The sequence below is a fragment of the Acartia tonsa genome, chromosome 15 (genome assembly GCF_053477335.1).
Source record: "Acartia tonsa isolate MP-2025a chromosome 15, ASM5347733v1, whole genome shotgun sequence".
In the NCBI taxonomy this organism is placed as follows: Eukaryota; Metazoa; Arthropoda; class Copepoda; order Calanoida; family Acartiidae; genus Acartia; species Acartia tonsa.
Genome location: NC_137274.1, coordinates 14,417,300 through 14,445,126, shown reverse-complemented (window position 1 = coordinate 14,445,126; position 27,827 = coordinate 14,417,300). Strand labels below are relative to the sequence as shown.

At 32.5% G+C, this 27,827-nt stretch overlaps 1 protein-coding gene across 4 annotated transcripts in view; it reads right to left on the bottom strand.

The window, feature by feature from the left end:
• Positions 1 to 27,827, bottom strand: part of LOC145306740 (band 7 protein AGAP004871-like) — an 85,507-nt gene that overhangs the window by 46,847 nt on the left and 10,833 nt on the right. For 3 of the 4 annotated variants that reach the window (XM_080149027.1, XM_080149031.1, XM_080149030.1), the window contains 7 exons: positions 14,526 to 14,632; positions 13,530 to 13,602; positions 11,682 to 11,764; positions 6,808 to 6,917; positions 5,961 to 6,054; positions 3,087 to 3,142; positions 845 to 923 (listed from right to left, as the gene is read on the bottom strand). In XM_080149027.1, coding sequence (XP_080005153.1) covers positions 845 to 923; positions 3,087 to 3,142; positions 5,961 to 6,054; positions 6,808 to 6,917; positions 11,682 to 11,764; positions 13,530 to 13,602; positions 14,526 to 14,632 — 602 coding nt within the window. Of the gene's footprint in view, positions 1 to 844; positions 924 to 3,086; positions 3,143 to 5,960; positions 6,055 to 6,807; positions 6,918 to 11,551; positions 11,635 to 11,681; positions 11,765 to 13,529; positions 13,603 to 14,525; positions 14,633 to 27,827 lie in introns of all 4 variants that reach the window. The other variant, XM_080149029.1, reaches the window with a different exon arrangement.

Sequence of the window (27,827 nt, the reverse complement as noted above, 5' to 3'; positions counted from 1 at the left end):
TGAAAACCGTCGGATATTAATCGGTTTCGAAGCCTTACTGAAAATTTCTTTATTTTATCTGAAACTCAGAACTTGCTTATTCGAAATGGTTGTAGTTTTCCGGTAAGTTTTATATTTGTTTATTTGATGGTTTTAAGCTATTCTTCTCACCTACCCAGCACTCGCCAAGGAGCTAGAGGCGAAGCAAAAGGAATTCTCTTATTCATACATGTGCAGTGCAACCTACCATTTGATTGCGCGAACTTTGTCTAACTGTCCTAACTGTGCATGGTAGTGAGTCACCCATGTTTTTTGGCATTCCCATTACTTGTAACTATTTTTTGCCCATCTGACATAGCAGCAGTAGGAACCATTTCTAACGTCTTTAGTTATGACGCAGTGTTGGGCCGAGATTCAAACTTATAACCTTTCTCAAAACGAGCGGATATGCACTGTTTGAAATCATATAATATAATCGGGTAAGCATTAAACTTTGGATAATTACTTAATATTGCATCATATCAAAGAAATATTTCATCAGATATTAAATTAAAGAATTATAACATTATAACCAGTTTTGTAAGACACGAGGGCCGAAGACCCGGGCTAACAAAACAGGTATTAATTATATGATTTTTATTGTAATATTCGTGGAAAATTATCTGTAATAATATGTTATACACGATTTTTCAGGACGGCTGACTGAACCGGTAATAATCCGGCGGATATGAATCGATTTCGACGCCATACTGGAAATATATACTTTTCAAGTATTATAGTTCAGATCCGTTTCTAATCCAGTGTAAATGCAGCGGAAATACAGCGGATTTGTAGCTGAAATGCAGCGGATTCTAAATCTGCTTACCTTAGCTCTGGCCTCCCTAGCGGCCTCAGCCTCGGCAGCCATAGCTCTCTGCAGCTGAACTGGCAACCTCGCATCTTTACTAAAATTTTATACAATCATTAGTTAAGCTCACAAAACGGCGTTGCTACAAAAGACCTAATTACAAAACACCGTAAAGACCAATATTACAATAGATCTTATCTTACATAAGACCATTATTCTACAAAAGATCTAATCTTACAAAAGACGTTTATTTTCCAAAAGATCTAATCTTACAAATGACCTAATAAGAAAACACTTAATCTTACAAAAGACATAATCCTACAAAAGACCTTATTACAAAACACCTAATCTTACAAAAGACCTATTTACAAAATATTTAAGCCTACAAAAGACCTAATTTTACAAAAGATCTAATCCTACAAAATCCATAACCCCTCAAAGGGCCTAATCCTACAAAAGACCTAATAAGATAACACCTAATAAGAAAACATCTAATCTTAAAAAAGACCTAATTACAAAACACCTAATCTTACAAAAGACCTAATTTTACAAAAGATCGAATGCTACAAAATACATAATCCCTCAAAGGCCTAATCCTACAAAAGACCTAATTTTACAAAAGATCTGATCCTCCAAAAGACTTATTCCTTAAAAATACCTATTCCTACAAAAGACCTAATTAATGAAAGACCTAATATTGAAATTGATCAGTTTCAAATACATTTTTTACAAAAAGGGACTATAGAAGGTTGAAAAGGATTAGTGGTAACTAATCAAAATATATTCCTACTTTTGAGCTGTGTGTTTTTCTATGGATAGTCTCTTTTCAACACTAGTGCTATGTATCATTCTATAACCTAATCTTTTGTGATTAAGTCTTTTGTAGCAACGCCCACCAAACACCCGAATTTGATGAATTTCCCAGTATTGCTTTGGAACCGATTCTTATCCTCTGGATTAGAACCGGTTCTTAGTCATACTGAAAAATCACGTAAAGCATCGTATTAAAGACAATTTTCCACGAATAGTAAAATGAAAATCATAAAATTCATACCAGTTTGGTTAACCCGGTTCTTTTTAATATCCGCGGAAAGCTGCCTATAATACGATGCAATTGTAGAATTTTATCCCCTGTAAAATAATTTGTTATTGCTACTCTACTTAAAATAAGTATTTATCGCATCATATTACAGACAGCTTTCCGCAGATTTAAAAATAAAAATAAAAACTCTAGTTTGTTAACCCTGAGAGGCCGAAGACCCAGGCCTTTTATGATATTTATATTAATACACGTGGAAAATTATCTGTAATTTGATGCTATACATGATTTTTCGGTATGGCTGAGAACCGGTTGTAATCAACCGGATATTAATCGGTTGGAAGCCATACTAGAAATAATTCTTACCTTTCTTATGTTGATTAAACTCCCATGGGAAAAAAAATTATTTTTAATAGCGAAGCTACTCCATAATTCACTTCCGTTCGTCCGTCAGTCAGTCCGTAACGCAATTGGGGAAATGTGATTTATCGGCTGCAATTACAGATAGACAGCTGAAATTTTTAGTGAAGATTCTTCTGCCATATGCACATCTATTCTATACATTTTTGTGTTCGTCAATCGTCTGTCTGTTGTTAATGCTTAAAAAGATGTAAACTTTATTTTCTTTTTAAAGGTTTTGTGATTTTCTTGGAGTTTTAGCATATTCTCTCTTTTTTCTTTGTTATGAGAACTGTACATCTTCTCTATAACTAACTTTGTCTGTTTGTCCTAGGCGTTTATTTTTTTGTGCTTCGCTACTTATGGATGTTGTCATCCTTGTTAAACTAGACATTCACATCGTTCAAGTTAAATATTTTTTCATGAGGGGGTGGGGGGAGTTTAAACAACATGATTCTTTCTGAGGTAGAATATAAACCCTCCTACATTTCAATCTTTTTATTTGACTATACGGGAGTGGGGGGAGGGGTTTACTGAGGAAATTCTAACTGATTTTTAATTATACCTACCTTCCTCTCTGAGTTTCTAACTATCTATCTACTTCCTATCTTTGTATATAAAACCTCAATCGGTTCAGTGGTTAACACATTTTTAAAAAATCTTTCTAACTGATAAACTACCTACTATTTGTTAGAGATTTTAAAAATCCACTAAAAATATTGAAGAAATTCACTAAATTGTTGTAGTAAATTCGAGGATTTCTTTTCTCTAAATTCCCGGATTTTTGTCCAACTATTTGAAGAGAATATAGATTATACTTACATCTCAACTCTCTCGACTTTGATACCCCAACTTGTGGTCGCCTCGTCGAGAACAGTCTAAAGAGTTTTACAATTTTGTTAACATTACAAAAAAGGGGATTATGACTGGTCGGACATTTTGGCCTCCCTGTGCATTGTATCACTCGGCATTTGGCGCACGTGTTCGCGCAAATGCCGCAAACATGCACAAGGGATGCACCAATAATGCCCCACGCACACGAGGATTAATATCCAAAAACTTACATCTCCACACGCTCCACCTTGATTCCCCACGATGTCGTGGCCTCGTCCAGGACAATCTGAAAACATCGAAGAAAAAAGGAGATACTATTTGGGTAAATGGGTTAAGGACAAAAAAAGGTATTCTAAATAAACAAACAAGGATGACATCATATACTTGATAGTGTAATAGTTATTTCTCGCATTGTGTTATAAACCGCTTTCTGCGGATATAGAATGTATAATTATAAGATTAAAACCAGTTTTAATCTTATGATTGTACATTTTTATATTCGTAGAAAGCTGGATATAATACGATGCTAGACATAGTTTTTTCGAATGGATGAGAACCAGTTCCTATCCGGATTTGAATGAATATGAGAAAACAAATTATTGCCTTATTATTCCTAAGAGTATATAAATAGCAATGTTTCAAAAAAAAAATAATGGTTAATTTAAGTTTAATTTAAATAGAAGGTAAGTTTTCATCACTCCTACCAAGCCCTGACTGTTTGAATCAAATCTCAGAGAAGTAAATGAAGCATATGAAGCAATAGTTTTAATTTTTTTATGTTTGTTATTGGGGGGAAGGAAAACCGCATCTTTACTTATTTTGCCTAATATTTAAGATTTTGGGGGGAGATGCATAAACCATAAGTGATAGAGGAAAACAGGAAAGAATTCTTTTTGTTTTTGAGCGAATCTGGTAAAAGTGTCTCTAAAAAAGGGTAAATTTTAAAACTTGTGGTCGAAGTATCACAATTGACGTCATTTTTCCTTCTAATATGATGTCATTTGGAATAGTTTGGCCAAACATTGTAACCATTAGTCCCCTTTTATTAGGAGACACTTTTACTGTCTTATTTTTGGGGTTATGAAATCTACTAAAAACTTCATTAAAATACTTAAAAAGGAATAAGGGATTAAAACATTAATAGAAAATTTTCAAATTAAAATATAAGAATAATTTTTTTGTCACAGTTAAAATTATTTCCAGGTAAAACATAAAATCTAATTTTAAAACGTTTATGAAATTGATCAAAAAATATCTAGGAATATTTAAACCTTGACATAGAATAATAGATAATAACATAATTGATGAATTCCAGCTCTGTAGAAAGAGAAATAAATATCTAAGAAAAGAAAAAAAACCTAAAACAATTTTCATAAAATTATCTAAAGAAAATTAATAACAATTTTTTGAATAAGTTAATTTTTTATTCCATTTCGAAGCTCAACTTCTATTGAACCTTTCAGGCTGTTGTCAATATTGCATGAAATATATATTTAGGGACAAGGGAAAAAGATTCTAAAAACAAATCAAATGCAAATTTCCCCACAAGCCCCCTTCCTTTTTAATGCACTTTCCTTTAGTTACAGCACAATGATGTGATGTGATGTCATAAAAATGAGTGAATATCCATCTCTTTTTTTAGGGGTTTTCTTTTCCACTTCTCACCTCATCTCCCTCATTTTTATGACGTCACATGTCTGATTTTTTAGTGATTTTCTCCATTTATATCGTATTAATCATGGCCACTGCATTTGGAATAGAAAAAATTCATATTTGTGTTTGGTTATGTAAACAATACAAAAAATGTCATCAAACTTTTCCCATAAAAATAAAGTCAACATTTTTATAATTAATACAAAAAAAACTATTCCAACTCACTTTTACTAATCAATAAAACTCATATTATGAAACTTCTTACAAGAAAAAAATGCGGAAAAAAATAAAAATTTAAGGGGTAAATATGGAAAAAACGAAAATGTAATAAAACTTAAATTTATGTTAGAAACAACTTCTCTAACTAATTTGTTAAATGGAATTATTTTTACAGGGAACTAAAGGGATAAGTCAATGGCCAATAAATTGGCCAACATCCCCATTGATGATACACAATATAACCCCTTCTGAAAATTACAATTAGTGGTTGAAACGTTTGAACACTCAACTTAATGACCCAACCATTAAAATTCAATAAAAGTCAAATTTTATCATAGAACTTTGGGGACTAGTGTAATAAACTTTCTGCCAACAAACACAAAAACTTTAAAAGGTAGCTTTGCAAAAAAAACCTAAAACATTAATAAACAATATGTTAGAACTTTCAAAAATAAAAAAATAAAAATTATTTACAATTATAATTTTAATATTTTATTATTACTCCAATTAATCCACATATAAAAGTAACAAGAAGTCTGTGTGTTTAGTTCAGAGGTGAATTCTTAAAAAAAACTTTTGCCCCACTAAAATTGAGGCAAAATTGACCCCTCTAAATTTTTAGTTCGCCTCACTGATTTTAGTGGGGCAAAAGTTTTTTAAGAATTCACCTCAGAAAAGTGATTTAAATTTTCTTGTAACTTTTAAAAGAAAATTTAAGAATATGGAAGCTTCTCAATTAAACTGATCAAATCCCTCCAAACCCTCCCTTCAAAGCAAAAAAATCTAATTTCAACAAATAAACCAGACGATTTTTTATGAAAGCTGAAGCCTTTATGAACCCATCTCATATAAAGATTCAAATTATGAATCATTTATCAGGGCCATACAAAAGACGAGAAAGCATTAAAAAACAAGTTTTTTAATTGACGGCAGAAGTGAAAACTATAAGCCTTTTGTTTTAATGCGCGTAAAAAAAATATTTTTTTTTACCTGCATCGACCCAGATATAGATTCTCTGTCGCTTAGAATTTCATGGAGATTCTTCGTACCCAAAATATTACGCAGTGTTGTTTGAGCAAGTAGTCTAGATAGATAGATAGATTATATAGATAGATATATGAAAAGATAGACAGATAGAATAAAAGACATATGTAACAGATGTAAAGACAGACTGATAGACAGACTGACTGTCTCACATAAAAACAGACAAGCAGATGGAAAGATAGACAGACTGATAGATGGACAGACAGACAGACAGAACGATAAATAGACGTACAGACAGACTGATAGACATGCAGAAAGACAGATAGACAGACAGGCTGATAGAAAGCAGACAGACAGACACTGTCATACATAAAAGCAGACAAACAGACAGACAGACTGATATACAGACAGACAGAAAGACAGATAGACAGACAGACAGAAAGACAGATAGAAAGACAGATTGATAGACAGACAGACAGAAAGACAGATAGAAAGATAGACTGATAGACAGACAGACTGAAAGACAGACAGAAAAACAGATTGATAGAAAGACAGACCGAAAGACTTATAGAAAGACAGATTTATAGACAGACAGACAGAAAAAAAGACAGTAAGACAGACAGAAAAACAGATAAAAAGAAGGACATATACATACAGACAGACAAACTGATATATAGACAGACTGATAGATAGATAGGCAGACTGTCATACAGACAGAAAGTCAGATAGATAGACGGACAGACAGACTGATAGACAGGCAGAAAGACAGATAGACAGATAGAAAGCAGATAAACAGACAGACAAATCCGCAAACTCTTACATAGTAAACTTAGAGAAAAAGCTAATTGTTTACCTTGTGGAATGATGCGCGTTTTCTACATTTGCCACAGACACAGTGGCGTTTGATACTCGGTAATATACTACAGCATCCACTGATACTGTCACAGAATCTTTGGTCAATACCTAGATAGATAGATAGATAGATAGATAGATAGATAGATAGATAGATAGATAGATAGATAGATAGATAGATAGATAGATAGATAGATAGATAGATAGATAGATAAATAGATAGATAGATAGATAAATGGATAGATAGATAGATAGATAGATAGATAGATAGATAGATAGAAATATATATATATAGATAGATAGATAGCTGGATAGATAGATAGATAGCTGGATAGATAGATAGATAGATAGTATGTAGATGGATAGATAGATAGATAAATAGATATACAGATGGATAGATAGATAGATAGATAGATAGATAGATAGATAGCTGGATAGATAGATAGACAGATAGTATGTAGATGGATAGATAGATAGATAAATAGATATACAGATGGATAGATAGATAGATAGATAGATAGATAGATAGATAAATAGATATACAGATGGATAGATAGATAAATAGATATACAGATGGATAGATAGATAGATGTAAAAATAGAAAGCTGGATAGATAGATAATAGTTATTTCTCTCATCGTATTATAAACAGCTTTCCGCGGATATAGAATGTACAATTATAAGATTAAAACCATTTTTTTAGCCCCCGAGGTGCCGAAGGCACGGGTTAAAAAAAAGGTTTTAATCTTATGATTGTACATTTTTATATTCCTAGAAAGCTGGATATAATACGATGCTAGACATAGTTTTTTCGTATGGATGAGAACCGGTTCCTATCCACCGGATTCGAATGAATACGATAAATAGATATTATTTAACATATATAGAATGCATAACGATACTCTTCAGTTACAATAATATTTTGATACTGAAAATAAAATAAAAAAAATCTAAAGTTTCAAAGATTTTTACAAAAAACATTAGAGGATTTTTCAAGGCATAATCTAAATTACAAATATTTATTTAAAATAGATAGACAGATATACACCATATAAAAGATACTGAACAACACCTAGGGTAGAAATCTAAAAATAAATTTTCACATACAGTTCCCCATTGAGCGCAGATACCTCCCTCCCCTCTTACTTATTTTGAAAAAATAAGAGGTTTGGTGGGGGGGGGTTAGTTTTTCGTTTGTGACACAATAAAAACTGTCACGAATTTGTATTAATTTTGAGGAACACGACTCCAATTACGTCATATTTTTCTTTCCCGAAAAAGGGAAGGGGGAAAGAAAAAAAGGGAAGGGGGGAAGAAAAAAGAGATGGGAGAAAAGGGGGTTTTCCCCATCTCTTTTGAAGAGATTTTCTTCCCCCCTTCCCTTTTTCGGGAAAGAAAAATATGACGTCACTGGAGTCGTGTTCCTCAAAATTAGTACAAATTCGGGACAGTTTTTATTGTGTCTTCGTTTGTTTGTTTATTTATTTTAGGTTAGGTTAAGTTAGTTTGGTTATTAAATAGCCGAAGTTTTAATTCCCCCGCAGTGTTTAATAATTGGAAAAGAAACATTACACTCAATTTATTAAAAAACTTATGGGGGGATTATAAGTGGTCCAGCGACCACTTATGGGAAATCACCAAATGCCAGGGAGAAAGGGGACATTGGGCTGTTTATTACACTAGTCCCCAAAGTTTTATAATAACATTTTCTTATTCGTTGGTACATAGCTTTGGGGACTTTTATTAAATTTTAATTTGTTGCTTCATAAAGTTGTGTGTCCAAACGTTTCGACCATTTATTGTGGAATCTATTTAAAATAATCTATGGAGTAATTTTGTGTATCATCATTGGGGATGTACATAAATATATCGGCCATTGTCTTATCCCTTTAGATCCCTGACAATGTCTTATCCCTTTAGATTCATTTAGATCCAATCCTCTAAATGTATGTAAAAATTTACAAATGTACCCTTTAGTCTTCAATTTAGTTATGGCAGGCAGGGAGTAGGGAAGGGGACAATGGATCGAATATTTAATTTTTGGGAGTCTCAGACTTTGGGTACTGGCTTAAAGGGATTATGGTTTTTCTAGACTTGATTAACAATTTCTTCAAATTTCTGGATAACTCTGGATTTCATGGCCTTTCAGCGAAAACTCTTAAGTTGAATTAATTGCCCATTGTCCCCTCCCTTACTCCCTGTAGGGCAGGAACAAACAAACTGACGGACGGACATACCCTAAATATAGATTATCTGTGCTACCAAAAGATGTAAAAATGACCATGAAAGTACAATGGATATATGTATACTTGGATGTTGCAACAGATTTCCATGTTCTCTAATAAAGTGAAACTTACATCCACCCTTTATATTCCCATCACCTCCCCTCCAATTGGATGAACCAATAAATGATGTCCCTTTTAGCAACCTAAATTGACGACAGTTTTTCCCCTGTCAATATATCCAAGTATTATATTCTATATCCATTATTGCAAGTACTAACTATTGATCTAAAGGGATAAGACAATGTCCGATAAATTGATGTACATCCCCAGATTACAATTAGTGGTGGAAACGTTAGGACACTCAAATTAATGAACCAACCAATTAAAATTTGATTAAAGTTTCCAAAGTTATTAAGACAACGAAAAAGAAAACGTTATTATAAAACCATGGGGACTATTGTAATAAACAGCTCAATGTCCCCTCCCTCCCTGGATTGCTAACAATGCTAACTCTAATTGACCTTCGACCAACTTTACTTAGCAACTCTTAGGCAGCAGGAATCTCAAGGGATAAGACAATGGACAATAAATTTGATGTTCATCCCAAATGGTGATACACAAAATTACCCCCAAGGACGTCCAAGCTTTTTTATTTGAGGGGGGGGGGGGCGGTAAAAATTGGAAATTAAAATTTTGGGGGTGCCGTAGTTCATTTTGAGGGGGTAATCTTTATATCATAGTTTAAAGGACTCCAAGCTTTTATTATGGGGGGGGGGGGGGGGTAATCATCTTTTCACCCGCCCCCCTTGGACTTCCATGATTACCCCTGTTGTGGGTTAAATTTATTTTTTAATAGTTTGTAATAAACAATAATTATTTGATAATAAAGTACTTTGAATACTATTGTAATTTAATGCCCAATGTCCCCTCCCTCCCTAAATACTAAAGTATGTATGCATGGACGTCCAAGCTTTTTTTTTATTTTGAGGGGGGTAAAATGAGAGGTTACAAATGTTTTAGGTGGTGTAAACAAACACCCCTTTAGCCCCCCCCCCTTTCTATAGTTTATATATATTCTCTAGGAAGCTTGATAGAGATTCAGAGCAGGTTTTATGCCATTTTCTGGAGGGTTATTTAGTTTATACCCCTAAAAAAAGATTTTTCTTCTTCTATATAAACTCAGGAAAAAATGGATATATTATTAGTTGGATCTTACACCAGATTTTTAATGATCTCTAATAAAGTAAAACATGCTGCGGGATAATATAACGATTCCCTCCTTTCACCCCCCCCCCAATTATCCCCTCTCCCAACTACTGAATGAATAATCTGACCAATAAATAACAGGGGCAATAGCAATTAATAGACAAAAATTAGTCCCCTGCCATAATATCCACAAATATTCTATATCAATTAATATTTCCTAAAAATTATGACATTAGAAAAAATTTATTTTTCATTAATTTGCGGAGATAAGACAATGAATGATAAATAAATGTGCTCCCCCAATTGATAATAAACAAAATTCTCCTCCTTTAGATTGAAATTATAGGTTGCAAAATATGGACACTTTTAGTTTGTAACCATCCATTCAAATTCATGAAAAGTACCCAAAGTTATTGTTAAAAAACTTTGAGTTCCGGTACGGTTTCCACTCCAATGTGCTCTTCCTCGTTGAACAGGTTTATAATAAATGTTCCTGGAATCGAACCTTTCCTAAAAAAGTTTATAATAAATGTTCCTTGATTTAAACCTTTCCTAAAAAAGTTTATAATAAATGCTTCTGGAATCGAACCTTTCCTAAAAAAGTTTATAATAAATGCTTCTGGAATCGAACCTTTCCTAAAAAAGTACATAATAAATATTCCTGGAATCGAACCTTTCCTAAAAAAAGTTTATAATAAATGCTTCTGGAATCGAATCTTTCCTGAAAAAAGTTCATGATAAATGTTCCTGGAATCGAACTTTCCCTGAAAAAGTTTATAATAAATGTTCCTGGAATTGAACCTTTCCTGAAAAAGTTTATGATAAATGTTCCTGGAATCGAACCTCTCCTGAAAAAAGTATATAATAAATGTTCCTGGAATCAAACCTTTCCTGAAAAAGTTTATGTTAAATGTTTCTGGAATCAAACCTTTCCTGGAAAAGTTTATGTTAAATGTTCCTTGATTTAAGCCTTTCCTGAAAAAAGTTCATAATAAATGTTCCTTGATTCCAACCTTTCCTGAAAAAGTTCATGATACATGTTCCATGATATTGATCAAATCGTTCCTGAAAATTCAAACTTTATAGGCTGCTAGCGGCTGAATATATTTGCATATCTTCTTATTACCTGAATGAAAAAATGGCTTACAAGTAATCTGAAATAGCGCCTAGCAAGAGTGCAAAGAAAAAAATGCCCGAAAAAAAATATTTTCGCGCAATTACCCAGCCACATATGGTGGATGCGAAGAAATTTGCCATCGTACAATTCGTACAATCGCACAATTTGCTGCTTGAGATATTAATTAGTTCATAATACCTCTTGTGGAGGTACACATAGTGTTATTGTTCGCAGGTCCACTTTTTGATAGGATTCTATGCAAGGCAGCACGAAAAATATTCCTAAATATATATCATGTGTTGTGATTGGTTGACAATAGCGTTCATACCTCTTGTGGGGGTACACCAAGGGTAATGGTACGCAGGTCCACCTTCTGATACGACTCGATGCATGGCAGGACGAAAAATATTCCTGAAAAAAACGGATTCACATAAGCAAAAATGTTTTTTTTTAGGCCATACCCCCTCACCCCCGCCCCCCACATACCCTCCCTTCTTACTTAGGGTAAATAATTAAACCTAAACTTGACTTGAAACACCTATCTTTTATGGTAGGATGTATTACTATAGGATATTTTAATATTTTGGTAACACAAAACGCTTTGTTTAAGTAAAAAAATAATTTTGCTCTTTGCCTGGATGACCATGCCAGGTTTGCTGGCATCCTGTACCCACAAAGATGGAGATATTCAAAAAATTTCAGAACTCAGTTATATATTTAAAAAGACACTAAATTATAGTTATCAATCTTTCATTCACAAAAAAATAAATAATAAAAAGCTTCACTGTTAAGGAAAACCATATTGGTCCAGTGGTTGTTGAGATCTTTTGCTACACACATAGACATTCTATTACTTAAGCGCTACTTATGAAATAACTCTCCTTATTCCCAGGTTGTACATTGAGCACTAAATGTCATTTTATTTATCAAATAAGAAAACATATAAAATCCTATACAAAAACTTCTTAACTGTGCCAGATGTATAACCTGGGTTACATACAAAAATTTCTTAACCATATCCAATGTATTACCCGGGTTACATACAAATATTTTTTAAACATATACGATGTATAACCTGGGTTGTTACATACATAAATTTCTTAACCATATCCGATGTATAACCTGGGTTATATACAAAGGTTTCTTAACCCTATGCGATGTATAACCTAGGTTGTTACATACAACAATTTCTTAACAATGTATGATGTATAACCTGGTTTACATACAGAATTTTCTTAACAATGTATGATGTATAACCTGGGTTACATTTAGAAATTTCTTTGCAATGTATGATGTATAACCTGGGTTACATACAGAAATTTCTTAACAATATATGATTTATAACCTGGGTTACATACAAAAATTTCTTAACCCTATCTGATGTATAACCTGGGTTACATACAAAAATTTCTTAACAACGACTGATGTATAACCTGGGTTACATACAAAAATTTCTTAACAACGACTGATGTATAACCAGAGTTACTTACAAAAATTTCTTAAACATATTCGATGTATAACCTGGGTTACATACAAAAATTTCTTAACCCTATCTGATGTATAACCTGGGTTACATACAAAATTTTTTTAAACATATACGATGTATAACCTGTGTTGTTACATACATCAATTTCTTAACCCATATCCGATGTATTACCTGGGTTACATACAAATATTTTTCAAACATATACGATGTATAACCTGGGTTGTTACATACATAAATTTCTTAACCATGTCCAATGTATAACCTGGGTTACATCCAAAATTTCTTAACTATGTATGATGTATAACCTGGTTTACATACAGAATTTTCTTAACAATGTATGATGTATAACCTGGGTTACATTTAGAAATTTCTTTGCAATGTATGATGTATAACCTGGGTTACATTTAGAAATTTATTTGCAATGTATGATGTATAACCTGGGTTACATACAAAAATTTCTTAAACATATTCGAATGTATAACCTGGGTTACATACAAAAATTTCTTAACCATATACAATGTAAAAACTGGCTTACATACAAAAATTTCTTAATCATAACTGATGTATAACCTGGGTTACGTACAAAAATTTCTTAATCACTTGCCCCTATAAGGAAAGTGTATTCTGTAGTGGCTACTTAGTTCTTTCATGTCAAAATAAATCCATAAATAGATTGTATTGATACTGTACCTGGACCCCTGGAGCCTCCAGACAAGAGACGACCTAATCTGAATATAACAGCTCTCTCATACTCCTGCACAACCTAAATAACACAGTCATAGATAATAACATCACCTCAAAATAATGTTTTTTTTCCAGTATTGCTTTGAAACCGGTTAATATCCAGTGGGTTAAAACCAGTTCTCAGCCATTGAAAAATTAGGTCTAACATTGTATATTATCCAGTTTTTTATGAATATAAAAATGTACAATCATAAGTTTAAAACCAGTTTTTTTAGTCTGGTTTTAATCTTATAGTTGTGCATTTTATATCCGCAGGAAGCTGTTTATAATACAATGCAAGAAATAACTATTATTTTCTCCCCAGGAGAGCATTTTCTAACGTTCCTCACACTTTTCAATGATGCTACTAAAGTACAAACAGCACAAAGATGGTATTTATAGTTCAAAAAACTAGAGCGAGCTCAGCAAAGTTTATTTCTACTATTTTTGTTTTTTGGATAACTTAAAATCAAGACATAAATCTCCTTATTAAACGTTATAAAACTCATTTTAAAGAATTTTATAAAGTTAAAGAAACAGGAAGATATTTCAAACTGATTACTTTGGCTTGTGAAGAAACTATTTCAGTATCAGAAAGCTTAAAGGTACAAAACAAATAAAGCAGACATATAAAGAATCTTCACATTAAAAAAATCAGCATGCTTTGTTAAACAGCAGCTGAGAAATTAAGGCGCTTCACCCAGAAACAGACGGACACTTCGAATTATTGAGTAGCTTTGTTACTAAAGCAAAAGCAGGGATGATAAGGAATAAGACAATGGACAATAAATTGGTACACAACCCCAATGACTAATAACAACTATTTGTTGTAAAGTTTGAAGTCAACCAATAAAAAACACCCATAGCTTTTGAGCCAAAGAAAAAGATATCTTTTGGGGTACCAGTGTAATTTACAGTCCAATGTCCCCCCCCCCTCATCTGCCTCCCCCACCCCATCCCTACCTTGAAGCATACACACAGAGAGAAGGGAAGGGTAACAACAACTACGCCCCAGGAGATAGCGGTCAGCAGCCACCCACACACACCAATACCACGGATTTCACTGTCAGCTGAATTAAATGGATAATTTTCATAACCCCTTTCATCTAAATTGATTAATTGATTGATTGATTGATATATAGATTGATAGATAGTAGGTCATGCGGTCATTTTGATATGCAACATGCCTGTGTTTGAAGGAATTTCAATTTTTGGTTTTATAAGGGGCGGGCACATTTTATACCCCCCGCGCGCCCGTTGTTTTTAGATTACAAAACCCCTTTCAAGTTTCACAGGGTTTTATAGTGGCCAAGTAACCCTTGCCAACATGCTGTAATATGAAATTTCAAAGTCGACCCACTCTAATAGATAGATAGATAGATAGATAGATAGATAGATAGATAGATAGATAGATAGATATATAGATAGATAGATAGATAGATAGATAGATAGATAGATAGATAGATAGATAGATAGATAGATAGATAGATAGATTATTTGGAAAACTTCCCTAGACCTCTAAGAAACTTAACTGTAAAGGGGAACCATACCGATCGGGTGGCTAGCAAAATCTTAAGGTACAGACATACAGACATCATTTTTTTATATTAGAATATTTTTGACATGCTATTGCTGTGCTACTGATATACACAATACTTGTCATTGTTTTTATTCAGGCAGGGAGGGGACATTGCACTGTTTATTTCCATAGTCCCCAAAGTTTTATTATTCTAACAACTTTGGAGATTTTGATTGGTTGGTTAATTAAGTTGAGTCTCAAAATGTTTTCATCACTAACTGTAATCAACTGAAGAGGTGATTTTGTGTGTCATTATTTGGGATGCACAACAATTTATTGGCCATTGTCTTATCCCTTTAGATCCCTTAGGTTTTATTTGTTTTCTTTTTATCCTCTCATTTCTCTTCAGATGCATCAACTAAACCTAAATAATCCTTTTTCATCCAACTATCTATCTTTATATCTATCTATCTTTCTATCTATCTATCTTTCTATCTATAGCTATGTTTATATATTTCTATTTACACAGAGTAATCAACACAGTTTATTTGAACATGTCATTTTTATTTAGTAAACAGTGTTCCATTTGAATAATCCTTTTTCATCCAACTATCTATCTTTATATCTATCTATCTTTCTATCTATCTATCTTTCTATCTATAGCTATGTTTATATATTTCTATTTACACAGAGTAATCAACACAGTTTATTTGAACATGTCATTTTTATTTAGTAAACAGTGTTCCATTTGAATAATCCTTTTTCATCCAACTATCTATCTTTATATCTATCTATCTTTCTATCTATCTATCTTTCTATCTATAGCTATGTTTATATTTCTATTTACACAGAGTAATCAACACAGTTTATTTGAACATGTCATTTTTATTTGATACACAGTGTTCCATTTGAATAATCCTTTTTCATCCAACTATCTATCTTTATATCTATCTATCTTTCTATCTATCTATCTTTCTATCTATAGCTATGTTTATATTTCTATTTACACAGAGTAATCAACACAGTTTATTTGAACATGTCATTTTTATTTGATACACAGTGTTCCATTTGAATAATCCTTTTTCATCCAACTATCTATCTTTATATCTATCTATCTTTCTATCTATCTATCTTTCTATCTATAGCTATGTTTATATTTCTATTTACACAGAGTAATCAACACAGTTTATTTGAACATGTCATTTTTATTTGATACACAGTGTTCCATTTGAATAATCCTTTTTCATCCAACTAACTATCTTTATATCTATCTATCTTTCTATCTATAGCTATGTTTATATATTTCTATTTACACAGAGTAATCAACACAGTTTATTTGAACATGTCATTTTTATTTGATACACAGTGTTCCATTTGAATAATCCTTTTTCATCCAACTAACTATCTTTATATCTATCTATCTTTCTATCTATAGCTATGTTTATATATTTCTATTTACACAGAGTAATCAACACAGTTTATTTGAACATGTTATTTTTATTTGATAAGTTAAATACACAGTGTTTCATTGTTTAATTTTAACAAATCATCAGTTGGCTAATAATTAAAAAGGCATGATATTCAAATGAGTATTTAATAAATACCTATACATGCTTTAGTTGGGTTTTCGCAATCCAAGTGAAATCCAACTTTTGTCCTCCTTATGAAGGGCCACCCTATGAAAAGGAGGGTCCAACCCATAAAAACGCGGGGCCAACCTCTAAAAAGGAGGAGAGGGACCACCTAGAGCAACTGAGGAGCTGAAAAGTACTGCATGTAAGTAATATTGCTGTAAACCTATGGAAACTTAAAGATGTCTTTTTTATGCACAGTCGCGGTAAGAAAGGAGTGGTTTGGGTGATTTTTTGGTGGGGAGAGGGTAGTTAAATTTGTGCTTTTAAGCTATGACTAATTTTTTTTATATAGCACAAAAAAGATAATAATTACTTAAAATTAAGTAATTTTTTGAATGATATATATATCTTACATCTTTTTACCAATCTATTATTGATATATAAACTTATATATCTGAATTAATCAGTTAGGAAGTAGTTAAATAATTTACATAAAATTTGGGGGTTTTATTGAGTCATTATTGGGCTTGAAAGTGAAACAGTGATCAAGCTTTTTCACCAATAACATTAGGGTATATATAAATATTGCCTCTGTTGTCCCATCTCTTAAGATCCATGCAAAGTGTAAAAATTGGCCGAGTAGATTTGGTGTTTATGCATGTGTGCAGATATAATTTATAGTAAAGAGTACAACCCTCAACCATGGCTCAACCTTGTTGTCAGGGAGGTGAAAGGTTCGAATCTAGTTGTAACAACGTGTCATAACTAAAGACTGTAAAATGGTACTGCTGATATGTCAGGAGCAAAACATTAATAGTTAGAGTTGGGGGAATGCTTGAAATGCCAAGACTATATATAGCAGAAAAAAAGTTTTGATTTAAATTCAAAGTATACATATCCATCAAAATGTAATCTTTTCATTCCATTAATTGTTCGATAATAGCCTTTAAAGTTTATAGATTTTTTGAGATGATAACTACAAGGAACATTTTAACATGAACTGTACTACATCTAATGAATCTACTTAATCAACTTGGGTACAAAGCCATATTAATTGTGGCTAAAAAATTCAAACAAGATCTGGATTGAATAAGTGCACATTGTAGATGAGCATTTATTGTTTTTCTTTCTTTTCCCCACATGGTTTACATACAAAACTACTATAAATATTCCTTTTTAGTAGCAAAAATGTCTATTTGTCAATCTGATTGTAAGTGTGACTACAATGTAACATTAAATTTTTGTAAAGAGCCAGTATAATATCACTATTGCCTGTCTGTAATGCTTTGAAGGATATTTAAACAGCTGCTGTTTTTGATAAAATAATTACTTTTAGTACAACGTGCCAGACATAACAGCAGTTACCGTTTTTTATGTCTCTAGTCCAAACTTGAACCTGACACATCCCCAACAGCAAGCAGGCACACCATCTTTAACACTAATGCCATGGGTTCATCAAATACTTACGATTAAAAAAAAACATGTCCGAGAGGAAACCTGGGTGTGTTTTAGCTACGTTTAAAAAATAACATGTCTGAAAGAAAACCTGTGTTGACACTTTGCTTTTTACATATTCAAATAATTAAAAGAGGCTCACTTGCAGCCCACCTGGCATTGCAAAATGACTTCTGTCACTGAGCCAGTGCTCTCCAATGCCATTTTGATTTAAAGATCGCAATTAGGTGAGCTGCTTTCAAAATCGGCTCACTAGAGGTATTGGCAGTGGCATCGCAGTGATTTAAAGATTTGTATCTATTTCAGCAATAGATATAGTAAAACTAGATGGCCAAATTGGCCCTATAACCCATCAAACTTAGAAAATAAAGCAGACAAACACCTTTTTTTATTTTTTGTTGTATATGATATAATTTCTAAAAAGCTAACTTTATCATATAAAATTCAACTAATATATTCATGGCAGACTTATTATATGTTGTATCATAAGCTTCGCATTACATGAGGGAAGAAATTTGTACTCAGTATAATTTGCCCCCAAAAAAACTTTATCCCAAGTAATGCGACTATTTTTGCGAACAAAATGAAAAAATATGCCTATTCATGCCAAAATCTGTACACATTTCAACCAACAACAAGGCCGGATGTTGGTACACTGTTATTCTATTGGCAAAAACCCACGACCCTAGCACAACTCATAGCGCACTTGCTCATCTTTGGGGAGGTGATAGGTTCGAATCTCAACTTACTATGCATCATAACTGAAGACATTAAAAATGATTTCTACTGTTACTGTGTCAGGTGTAAAACATTAATATTTAGAGTAGGGGGAATGCCTTGGCCCAAAACAGGCTTAACTCATTACAAGCACAGTTAGGACTTCTCAGACAAAGGTCGTGCAATCAAACAGTTGGTTGTCTAATGGGTGTTACTTAATCTTATACCCAGGGTGTTTGGACAGAATAGGAGATATTTTGCTCCTTTTGGTTATCCTGGGTTGTTGGACCATTGCATTTGAATGTCATGAACAGAAACTCCACCCGTATGAAGTAATTGACAAGGTAATCCTTTTGGCTGATTTAGAATATCATTAGTTGGCTTGTGTGAACACTTTGCTTATTTGGCAGCGGGATAATGAGAATACTTTTACAGAATATCAACACACAATAAAGACTTACCAGGGCCGGGAGAGAGGGGGGGGGGGACATTGGACTGTAAATAAGTTATACTGGTACCCAAAGTTTTATATAAACATGATATCTCATTATTTGGGTACTTTAATCAAATAAACTCACAATAAAGACTTACCAAGGCCGGGAGAGAGGGGGGGGGACATTGGACTGTAAATAAGTTATACTGGTACCCAAAGTTTTATATAAACATGACATATAATTACTTGGGAAATTTTTGTTAAATTGTCAAAACTGTCTTAACATTTCCACCTATGATATTTATATAAAGAAGGGGCAATGTGTTTAGGGTAATTTGTACATCAATATATATATATATCTATAATACAAAGTAGAATGATGTCGGTTCATCCGTCTGTCTGAAGCTTAAGATCTCGGTAACCAATGAACCAATTGGGCTCTACTCTTCAGGGAATGGCCGATTAATTAATTTACATTCCCAATGATGTTACACAAACTACCCCTTTTATAGATTACAATTAGTCGTTCTAACGTTTAGACACTTAACCTAATTAACCAACCAATCACATTTAATAACTGTCCCCAAAGTTGTCAGGCCAAAGAATAAGACAACATTTTTATAAAACTTTGGGGACTAAATAAAAAATTGAAAATTTGTAGATTAAAATTATTGGAACTTCTTGCAATTTAGAACTCATTAATCATAATTCAAAAAAAGTACCCAAAGTTATACAACTAACAAATAAGAGAACTAGGTTATAAAACTTTGGGTACCAGTGTAATTTACAGTGAAATTCGTTCCTCCATCTTGGCAAAATATTAATGGGCATACATGATTCTACATAGCATAATAGATAGATAATAGTTATTTATCGCATAATCGTATTATAGACAGCTTTCCGCGGGCAGTAAAACAATAAAAACTTAAAGATTAATTCCGGTTATGTTAGCCCCAAAAGGCCGAAGGCCCAGACTGACGAAATGAGTATTAACATTATGATTTTTTTTATTTTACTATCCGTAGAAAATTGTCTATAATATGTTACGATACATGATTTTTTAGTATGGCTCTCTGAACCTGTTCTAATCCGGATATTAATCAGTTTTGAAGCCATACTGGAAAAAGATTTTAATTTTTATTGAAAAATATAAAACATCATGTTTATATATTAAGAAAAATGCTGAATTTTCAAAATTAATAAAATTTTAAAATATTTTCATTTTCAGATTTTTAATTTTAGAAGATTTTTTAAAATCTTTAAAATCAATTCTTTTCCAAAGTTTAATAGCCAGAATAGTTTGTGTATGAGAAAGGCGTATGGACCTATATACTGACAGACGGACGGACAGACAGACAGATATACTATTTGTGCAGAGAGAGAGGGGACAATGGGCTGTACTTACACTAGTCCCCACAGATTTATAATAACGTTTTCTTATTCATTGGCATAACAACTTTGGAAACTTTGAATTTTGATAGGTTGTTTCATTTATTTAAATGTTCAAATGTTTAAACCACTAATTTTAATCTACAAAAGTGGTAATTTTGTGTATCATCATTGGGGGATGTACATCAATTTATCGGCCATTGTCTTATCCCTTTAGATCCTTGGTATTTGTGACTATTACAGAAGAAACTAAAAGAAAAAAGAAGAAAATCAATTGTTATCAATCTTTCTCAATGATAGAAGGGATGAGGAGAAATTTATTTTTTTGTTTATCATTATTGGGGATGTATGTCAATTTATTGTTAATAGTCTTATCCCCAAAAGTATCTTATGAAAACTATAAAAAAAACGCGCTAAAAAAGGCATTATTTTTCGCAATATTACATAAAATTGAGCGAAAGCTTTCAGTCAAATGCGCGTATTAGGTCATATTAATGGTCATAATTAATGACAGCTTGACCTAATAAGCGCATTTGACTGGAATTCGACAGACTTATGTGCAAAAATGACGCTCTTTTTTGCTGTTTTTTTTGAGGTTTAGGGACTTTTGAGGATAATACAATGAAAAATGAATAGACATACATCCCCAATAATGATAAACAAAAAAACTTTTGGTAGATTTAAATCATTGCTTAAAAAGTTTGAACAATATCCCATGACAACTTTTAATATTTTTATAAATCGTAGAACAAATCATATAAAGTAGTAAGGTTTTTTTTGTCTGTAGCTAAAGATTTAAATAAGTACTTAAACTATCGAGTTCTCCATTTGTGGAAACTTCACATAAGTCCTGAGATGGTTTTAAGCTATTTCATTTTTGGATTTAAGATTTAGGCTATTTTCAGTACGAGGTTCTCAGGAGGGAAGGGACATTGAACAGCTTTAGGTACTTTTATTAGATTTTGATTGGTTTGTTCAAACTTTGTTATCAGTATCAAAACATTTCTTCCAAAAATTTTAATCTACAGAGGGTATAATTTTGTAAATTATCAATGGGGTTATACACCAATATGTTGTCCATTGTCTTATCCCTTAAGATCCCTGTTCCATCTTTGTATTTTGAAGTTTGTCTTATCCCTTTTACCCCTATACATACATACATATATATATATATGTATGAACTCTTTTCTTACAAGGAGGGGGGGATCTTTAGGCTGTTTATTATACTAGTCCTCAAGGTTTTTAACTGACAATTTTCTTATTTTAATAACTTTGGGGACTTTTGTTAAATTTTTATTAGTTAGTTCATTTAGTTGAGTGTCTATACCACTAATTGTAATCTACAGAAGGGAAAGTTTTGGGTACCATCATTGGCAATGTACCTCAATTTATCGGCCATTGTCTTATCCCTTTAGATCCCTATTTTTCTTACCCCCAACCCCTTCCCCCAATCCACTCTATTATTCTTTTTCTCAGTAAAACTAAGAGACTTATTAGTCATAGAGAATTATTCACTTAGTAAAAGTACATAAAAAATCTACAAAAAATGAAATAAAATCGTAGAAGGGTTATTAACATAAATTTTATTTATTTTTATAGATTTTTTATGTGAATTTGGAGGATTTTTCACAAAAACTATTTTGTCTCACCAGCGATGCAGCAACCTTCATTTTTTTAAAGAATCCACCTCTGGTGTTGTTTGTCAATAACCATTGGACTAAATCCTATAGTTATGGCCTATATTAGCCTCTGAATCTGAAGGGATAAGACAATATACAATAAATTGATAAACATCCCAAATGAGGATACACAAAATTATCCCTTTTGTAGATTAAAAACATTGCTGTACTAGTTTTGCTAAAAGTTTTGAACAAACCAATCAAAATTTAATAGAAATACCCAATATTTTTGAGCCAAAGAATAAGATAACATAACTATAAAACTTTGTGCCACCAAAAAAATGATGTCAAACAATAAAATGACCAAAGAGAGGCAAGTATGAGTTTTATCACTGGTCAATAACAATTATACTGGCCTATCATTGGTCAATCAATTGTATGTCTTTTTTTGAGGCACTTTACGCTGCTTCATTGTGATTGTGTTGGATCCTGCCTCTAAATAAATCTATTCTGTTACCTCTATTATCTCACAAGATATTGAGAATGTTTTGATTGAATACTTTCCTCTTGTTAGAAGCAAAACTACTCAATAATTCTCCATACATCTGTCTGTACGGTTACATGTGTTATTTACTCAGCTGTTATATAGGATAGGCTTCTGATTTTACAAGCACTAGCTGCCAGACAGCCAGCCGATAATATGATGCAATTATACTGCTTTTTTGCATATAAAACTTGGATATCCAAAGTTATATAACAACAATATATAAAAATTGGTACTTTTATTAACTTTATATTGAAAGTATTTGAATCTTCAATCATTTATAATCTGTAAAAGGTGTAATTATCTGTAAAGGCTGCTATTACTCTACTTATGGATGGTTTTGTCCTAGTTTTCTCTCTTTCACTGATCATTGATAGAGTTATTTGCAGGGATCTAAAGGGATAAGACAATGGATGATAATTTGATATACAAACCATTGATGATAAACAAAATTAAATGAAATAGATGAAATGTTGAAAATTTTTTTTGGAATCAACCAATCAAAATTACCCAAAAAAAGTACCCAAGGTTTTCAACAAATAAGATAAGATAAAACTTTGGGTACCAGTGTAAATGATAGTCCAATGTCTCCTCCCTCCCTGGTTATAGCTTCGAAACCTATTTTTATGCAAACTGAAAAATCAGGTATAGCATCGTATTACGGACAAATTTCTACAAATTTTAAAATAAAAATCATGAAATTAATACCAGGTGTGTTGGCCCGGGCCTTCGGTTCCTCAGAGCTAACAAAACTGGTTTTAATCTTATAATTTTATTATCCGTGGAAAGCTGTCTATAATACAATGCAGTTATACAACAGATATTACAGTTTACTACTTGTAAAGAAACATAAAAAAAGGATAAATAATTCCTTTACTTTTCTTGTTTAATGTGTATGTGTGTGAGTGTGTGTGTGTGTGTGTGTGTGTATGTGTGTGTATTGTATTTGCTTTGAGGCGTGATATGGGCTGATTACAATAGTATATTTGTGTGTATGTGTGTGTGTGTGTGTGTATATGTGTGTGTGTGCTATCATGTATAACTAACCACTGGGGAATTATAAAGCTATATAACAACAGGGAGAGAGGGGACATTGGGCTGTTTATTACACTAGGCCCCAAAGTCTTATGATAGTTTTTTCTTGTTTCTTGGCTTATCAACCTTGGGGACTTTTATTGAATTTTGATTGGTAGATTCATATAGTTCAAACGTTTCACCCACTTATTGTAATCCACAGAAGGGGAAGTATTGTGTATTATCATCCGGGATGTACACCAGTTTATTGGTCATTGTCTTATCCCTTTAGATCCCTGATATAACAAACCAAGAACAAGGATGACAACATCCATAAGTAGCAACTGAACAAATGCTCCATAACTCACTTTGTCCGTTTGTCCATCAGGTTTTTTATTGGTGCTTCGCTACTTATGGATGTAGTCATCCTTGTTATGATTTTATTACTGAGGTTTTTCATCCGTTTGAAGGAATTGTCAAGAGATTTTCAAGACAAATGTATTGGAAATGTGTTTCAGTGGTCGATTTGGTACAATATTGAAGTCATGTCTTAAAATTTGTGAGTATGCAATTATAAAAGGGGATAAGACAATGGTCGATAAATTAATGTACATCGTCAATGATGATATACAAAATTACCCCTTCTGTAGACTACAGTTAGTTGTTTAAACATTTGAACACTCAACTTAATAAACTAACCAATAAAAATTCAATAAAAGTCCCCAAAGTTGTTGAGCCAACAAGTAATTAAAAACTTTACGTTAGAATTATATAATAGTTATTTCTTTCATCGTATTATATACGGCTTTCCGCGGATATAGAATCTACAATTATAAGATTAAAACTAGTTTTTTTAGCCCCGAGATGCCGAAGGCACGGTTTATAATACGATGCTAGACATAGTTTTTTCGTATTGATGAGAACCGGTTCCTATCCACCGGATTCGAATGAATACGAGAAAATCTATTATTTTTTAGGATTTATAGCTTAACTTTTGTAGATATTGTCATCCTTGTTTTAAAAAAAGTCAAGAGTTATCAAGTTCTTTAGTCCGTTTTTCGATATCAACTTTATTCTTTGTGATATATTATATTTTTCAGAAAGGGAGGGGACATTGGACTGTAAATTATACTGGTACCCAAAGTTTTATAATAACGTTTCCTTATTTGTTAACAACTTTAGGGACTTTTATTGAATTTATATTGGGTGGTTCATTAAGTTGAGTGTCTAAACTTTTCAACCACTAATTGTAATCTGCAGAATGGGTAATATTGTGTATCATCAATGGGGATAGACAGTATTTAAAAGACATTTCGAAAATTTTGATGTGTTTGTTCAACCGTTACAAGCACTTTAATTTTGTGTATCATCATTGGGGATGTACATCAATTTATTGGCTATTGTCTTATCCATTTGGATCCCAGGTAAATTATACTGGTCCCCAAAGTTTTAAAAACACGTGCTCTCATTAATTGGTATTAAAAGAACCAAAAAAAAGGCCAAAATTATAAGCTTAAACCACTTAAAACTTCCTTTATAAAAATATTCCTTTAAAGAAAAAATATAAGGAATCAACTCATTTGACATTAACTTTTTTGTCTAAATGAAACCTCCCCCCCCCCCTCCCTTTGCAGAAAGAGTTTTTGGGATGTTTATTACACTGGTCTCCAAAGTTTTAACAACTTTGGGGACTTTAATAGGATTTTGATTGGTTGGTTCATTAAGTTGAGTGTTTAAACGTGGCAAACACTAATTGTAATCTGCAGAAGGGGTAATATTGTGTATCATCATTGGGAAAAGACATACCAAATAAGACACTTTTGAAAAATAGCCTAAAACTTCCCAAGACTTAATATCAAATTTTACCAGTAGAACAAAAACCCTACTAGGGCCTTATATATTCGAGGGGAGAGGGAAAAGCAGAAAAATAGCTTAAAATCATCCCTAAATCTAAAAATAAAGTAGCTTATAACAATTGATCTATGTAAAGCTTCTCTAAAAAGAAGAACTTAATTGGTAGCTATCGAAATCTTAAGCTACAGACAAAAAAACCTTATCCTATTATATAAAGTAATAAGCTATTTTGTCTGTAACGAAAGATCTCACTAACCGATTAAGTTCTCCTTTCCAAGGAATCTTCAGATGTGTCCATGGGATGGTTTTGGGCTATTTTATTTCCAGAGCTGGATCTTTAAATCATTTCAATGGTGCGCTAAATCGGAGTGCGCAGAATTTCAGCCAATCACAGCGGCGCAATTTTTCAAAATCATTTCAATTGTGCGCTAAATCGGGGTGCACCATTGAAATGATTTAAAGATCCAGCTCAGATCAATGGGTTGGGATGGTTTTAGGCTATTTTTGGCATATCCTAGCTATTGAAATACATAGCCCATTGATGCTTGGAGCGCAGCCGCTAGTTACTTTATGTAATAAAGTTTTTAAAATTTATAGTTATGGGTGGGGGGGGGGGAGGTCCGGCTAAGATAAAAGTGGATATCCCAAATTATGTTTATGAAAAGCCTTTTACTTTCATCTTAATATATGTATTCCGGGCATCTAAAGGGATAAGACAATGGCTGATTAATTGATGTACATCCCATATGATGATGCAAAAAATTTCTGTAGATTAAAATTAGTGGTTGAAACATTTGAACACTAAACTAATCAAAAATCAATACATAGCTGTTAAGCCGACGAATAAGAAAACTTTATTTTAAGACTTTGGGGACTAGTTTAATAAACAGCCCAATGTCCCCTCCCTACCTGTATGTATCCAGTATTAACAGCAATATTAAGGGATAAGACAATGGACAATCAATTTAAATTCATCCCCAATGATGATTAGCACAATTACCCCTTATTGATCTATCAGTTTCGATACCACTTTTTATCAATTTATATTAAAGTACCCAAAGTTTTTGAGCCAAAGAATAAGATAACATGTTTATAACATTTTTATAAAACTTTGGGTGGCAATATGATTTACAGTCCAATGTCCCCTCCCTTCCTGAGTAATTTTTATTACAATATTCCTGTTAAATATCATGATTTCTGTTTGTTTGTCTTTCTGTATGTATGTCTGTGTCTTTGACTGTCTCTTTGTCTGTCTCTTTGTCTGTCTGTTTGTAAGTCTGTATATCTGTTTGTCTGTTTGCATTTAGGTTTGCTTGTCTGTATGTCTCTTTGTCTATTTGTTTGTCTGTCTGTTTGTATGTTAGTTTATTTGTCTGTCTGTTTGTTTGTCTGTCTATTTGTCTGTTTATCTGTTTGTCTGTCTGCATGTATGTTTGTTTGTCTCTTTTTCTGTATGTCTGTTTTTTTATATGTCTCTTTGTATGTTGTTTGGTCGTTTGTTTGCCAGTGTATATGTCTGTATGTCTCTTTGTCTATGTGTTTGTCTGTCTGTTTGTATGTTAGTTTATTTGTCTGTCTGTTTGTTTGTCTGTCTGGCTGTTTTTTTTGTTTTTTTTTGTCTTTTTGTCTGTCTGTATGTCTCTTTGTCTATTTGTTTGTTGTCTATTTGTATGTTTGTTTGTCTGTCTTTTTGTCTGTCTGTTTGTCTGTCTGTTTGTATGTTTTTTTATTTGTCTGTCTATTTGTCTGTCTGCATGGATGTCTGTTTGTTTGTCTGTCTGTTTGTCTATATATTTATCTTATAATTATCTTTTGTCTTTACATAAGATTGTAGTCATAATTAGGCAAATACTATTAAGTTTTCTGGGTTAGTCAGAATTTCCCATGGAATTGGGCTGTTTATTACACTAGTCCCCAAAGTTTTAAGGTAATGTTTTGGCGTTTTGGCGGGGGAGGGGGGGCGGGTACTCAAATTTTCAAAATTGAAAAAAAAAATTCTAAGAGGATAATACCAATGTTTTCTTATTCGTTTGCTTTACAACTTTGGGACTTAATTCGTAAGTTGAGTGTCCAAACCTTTCAACAACTAATTGTAATCTGCAAATGGGTAATTTTGTATATCAAAATTGGGGATGTACATCAATTTA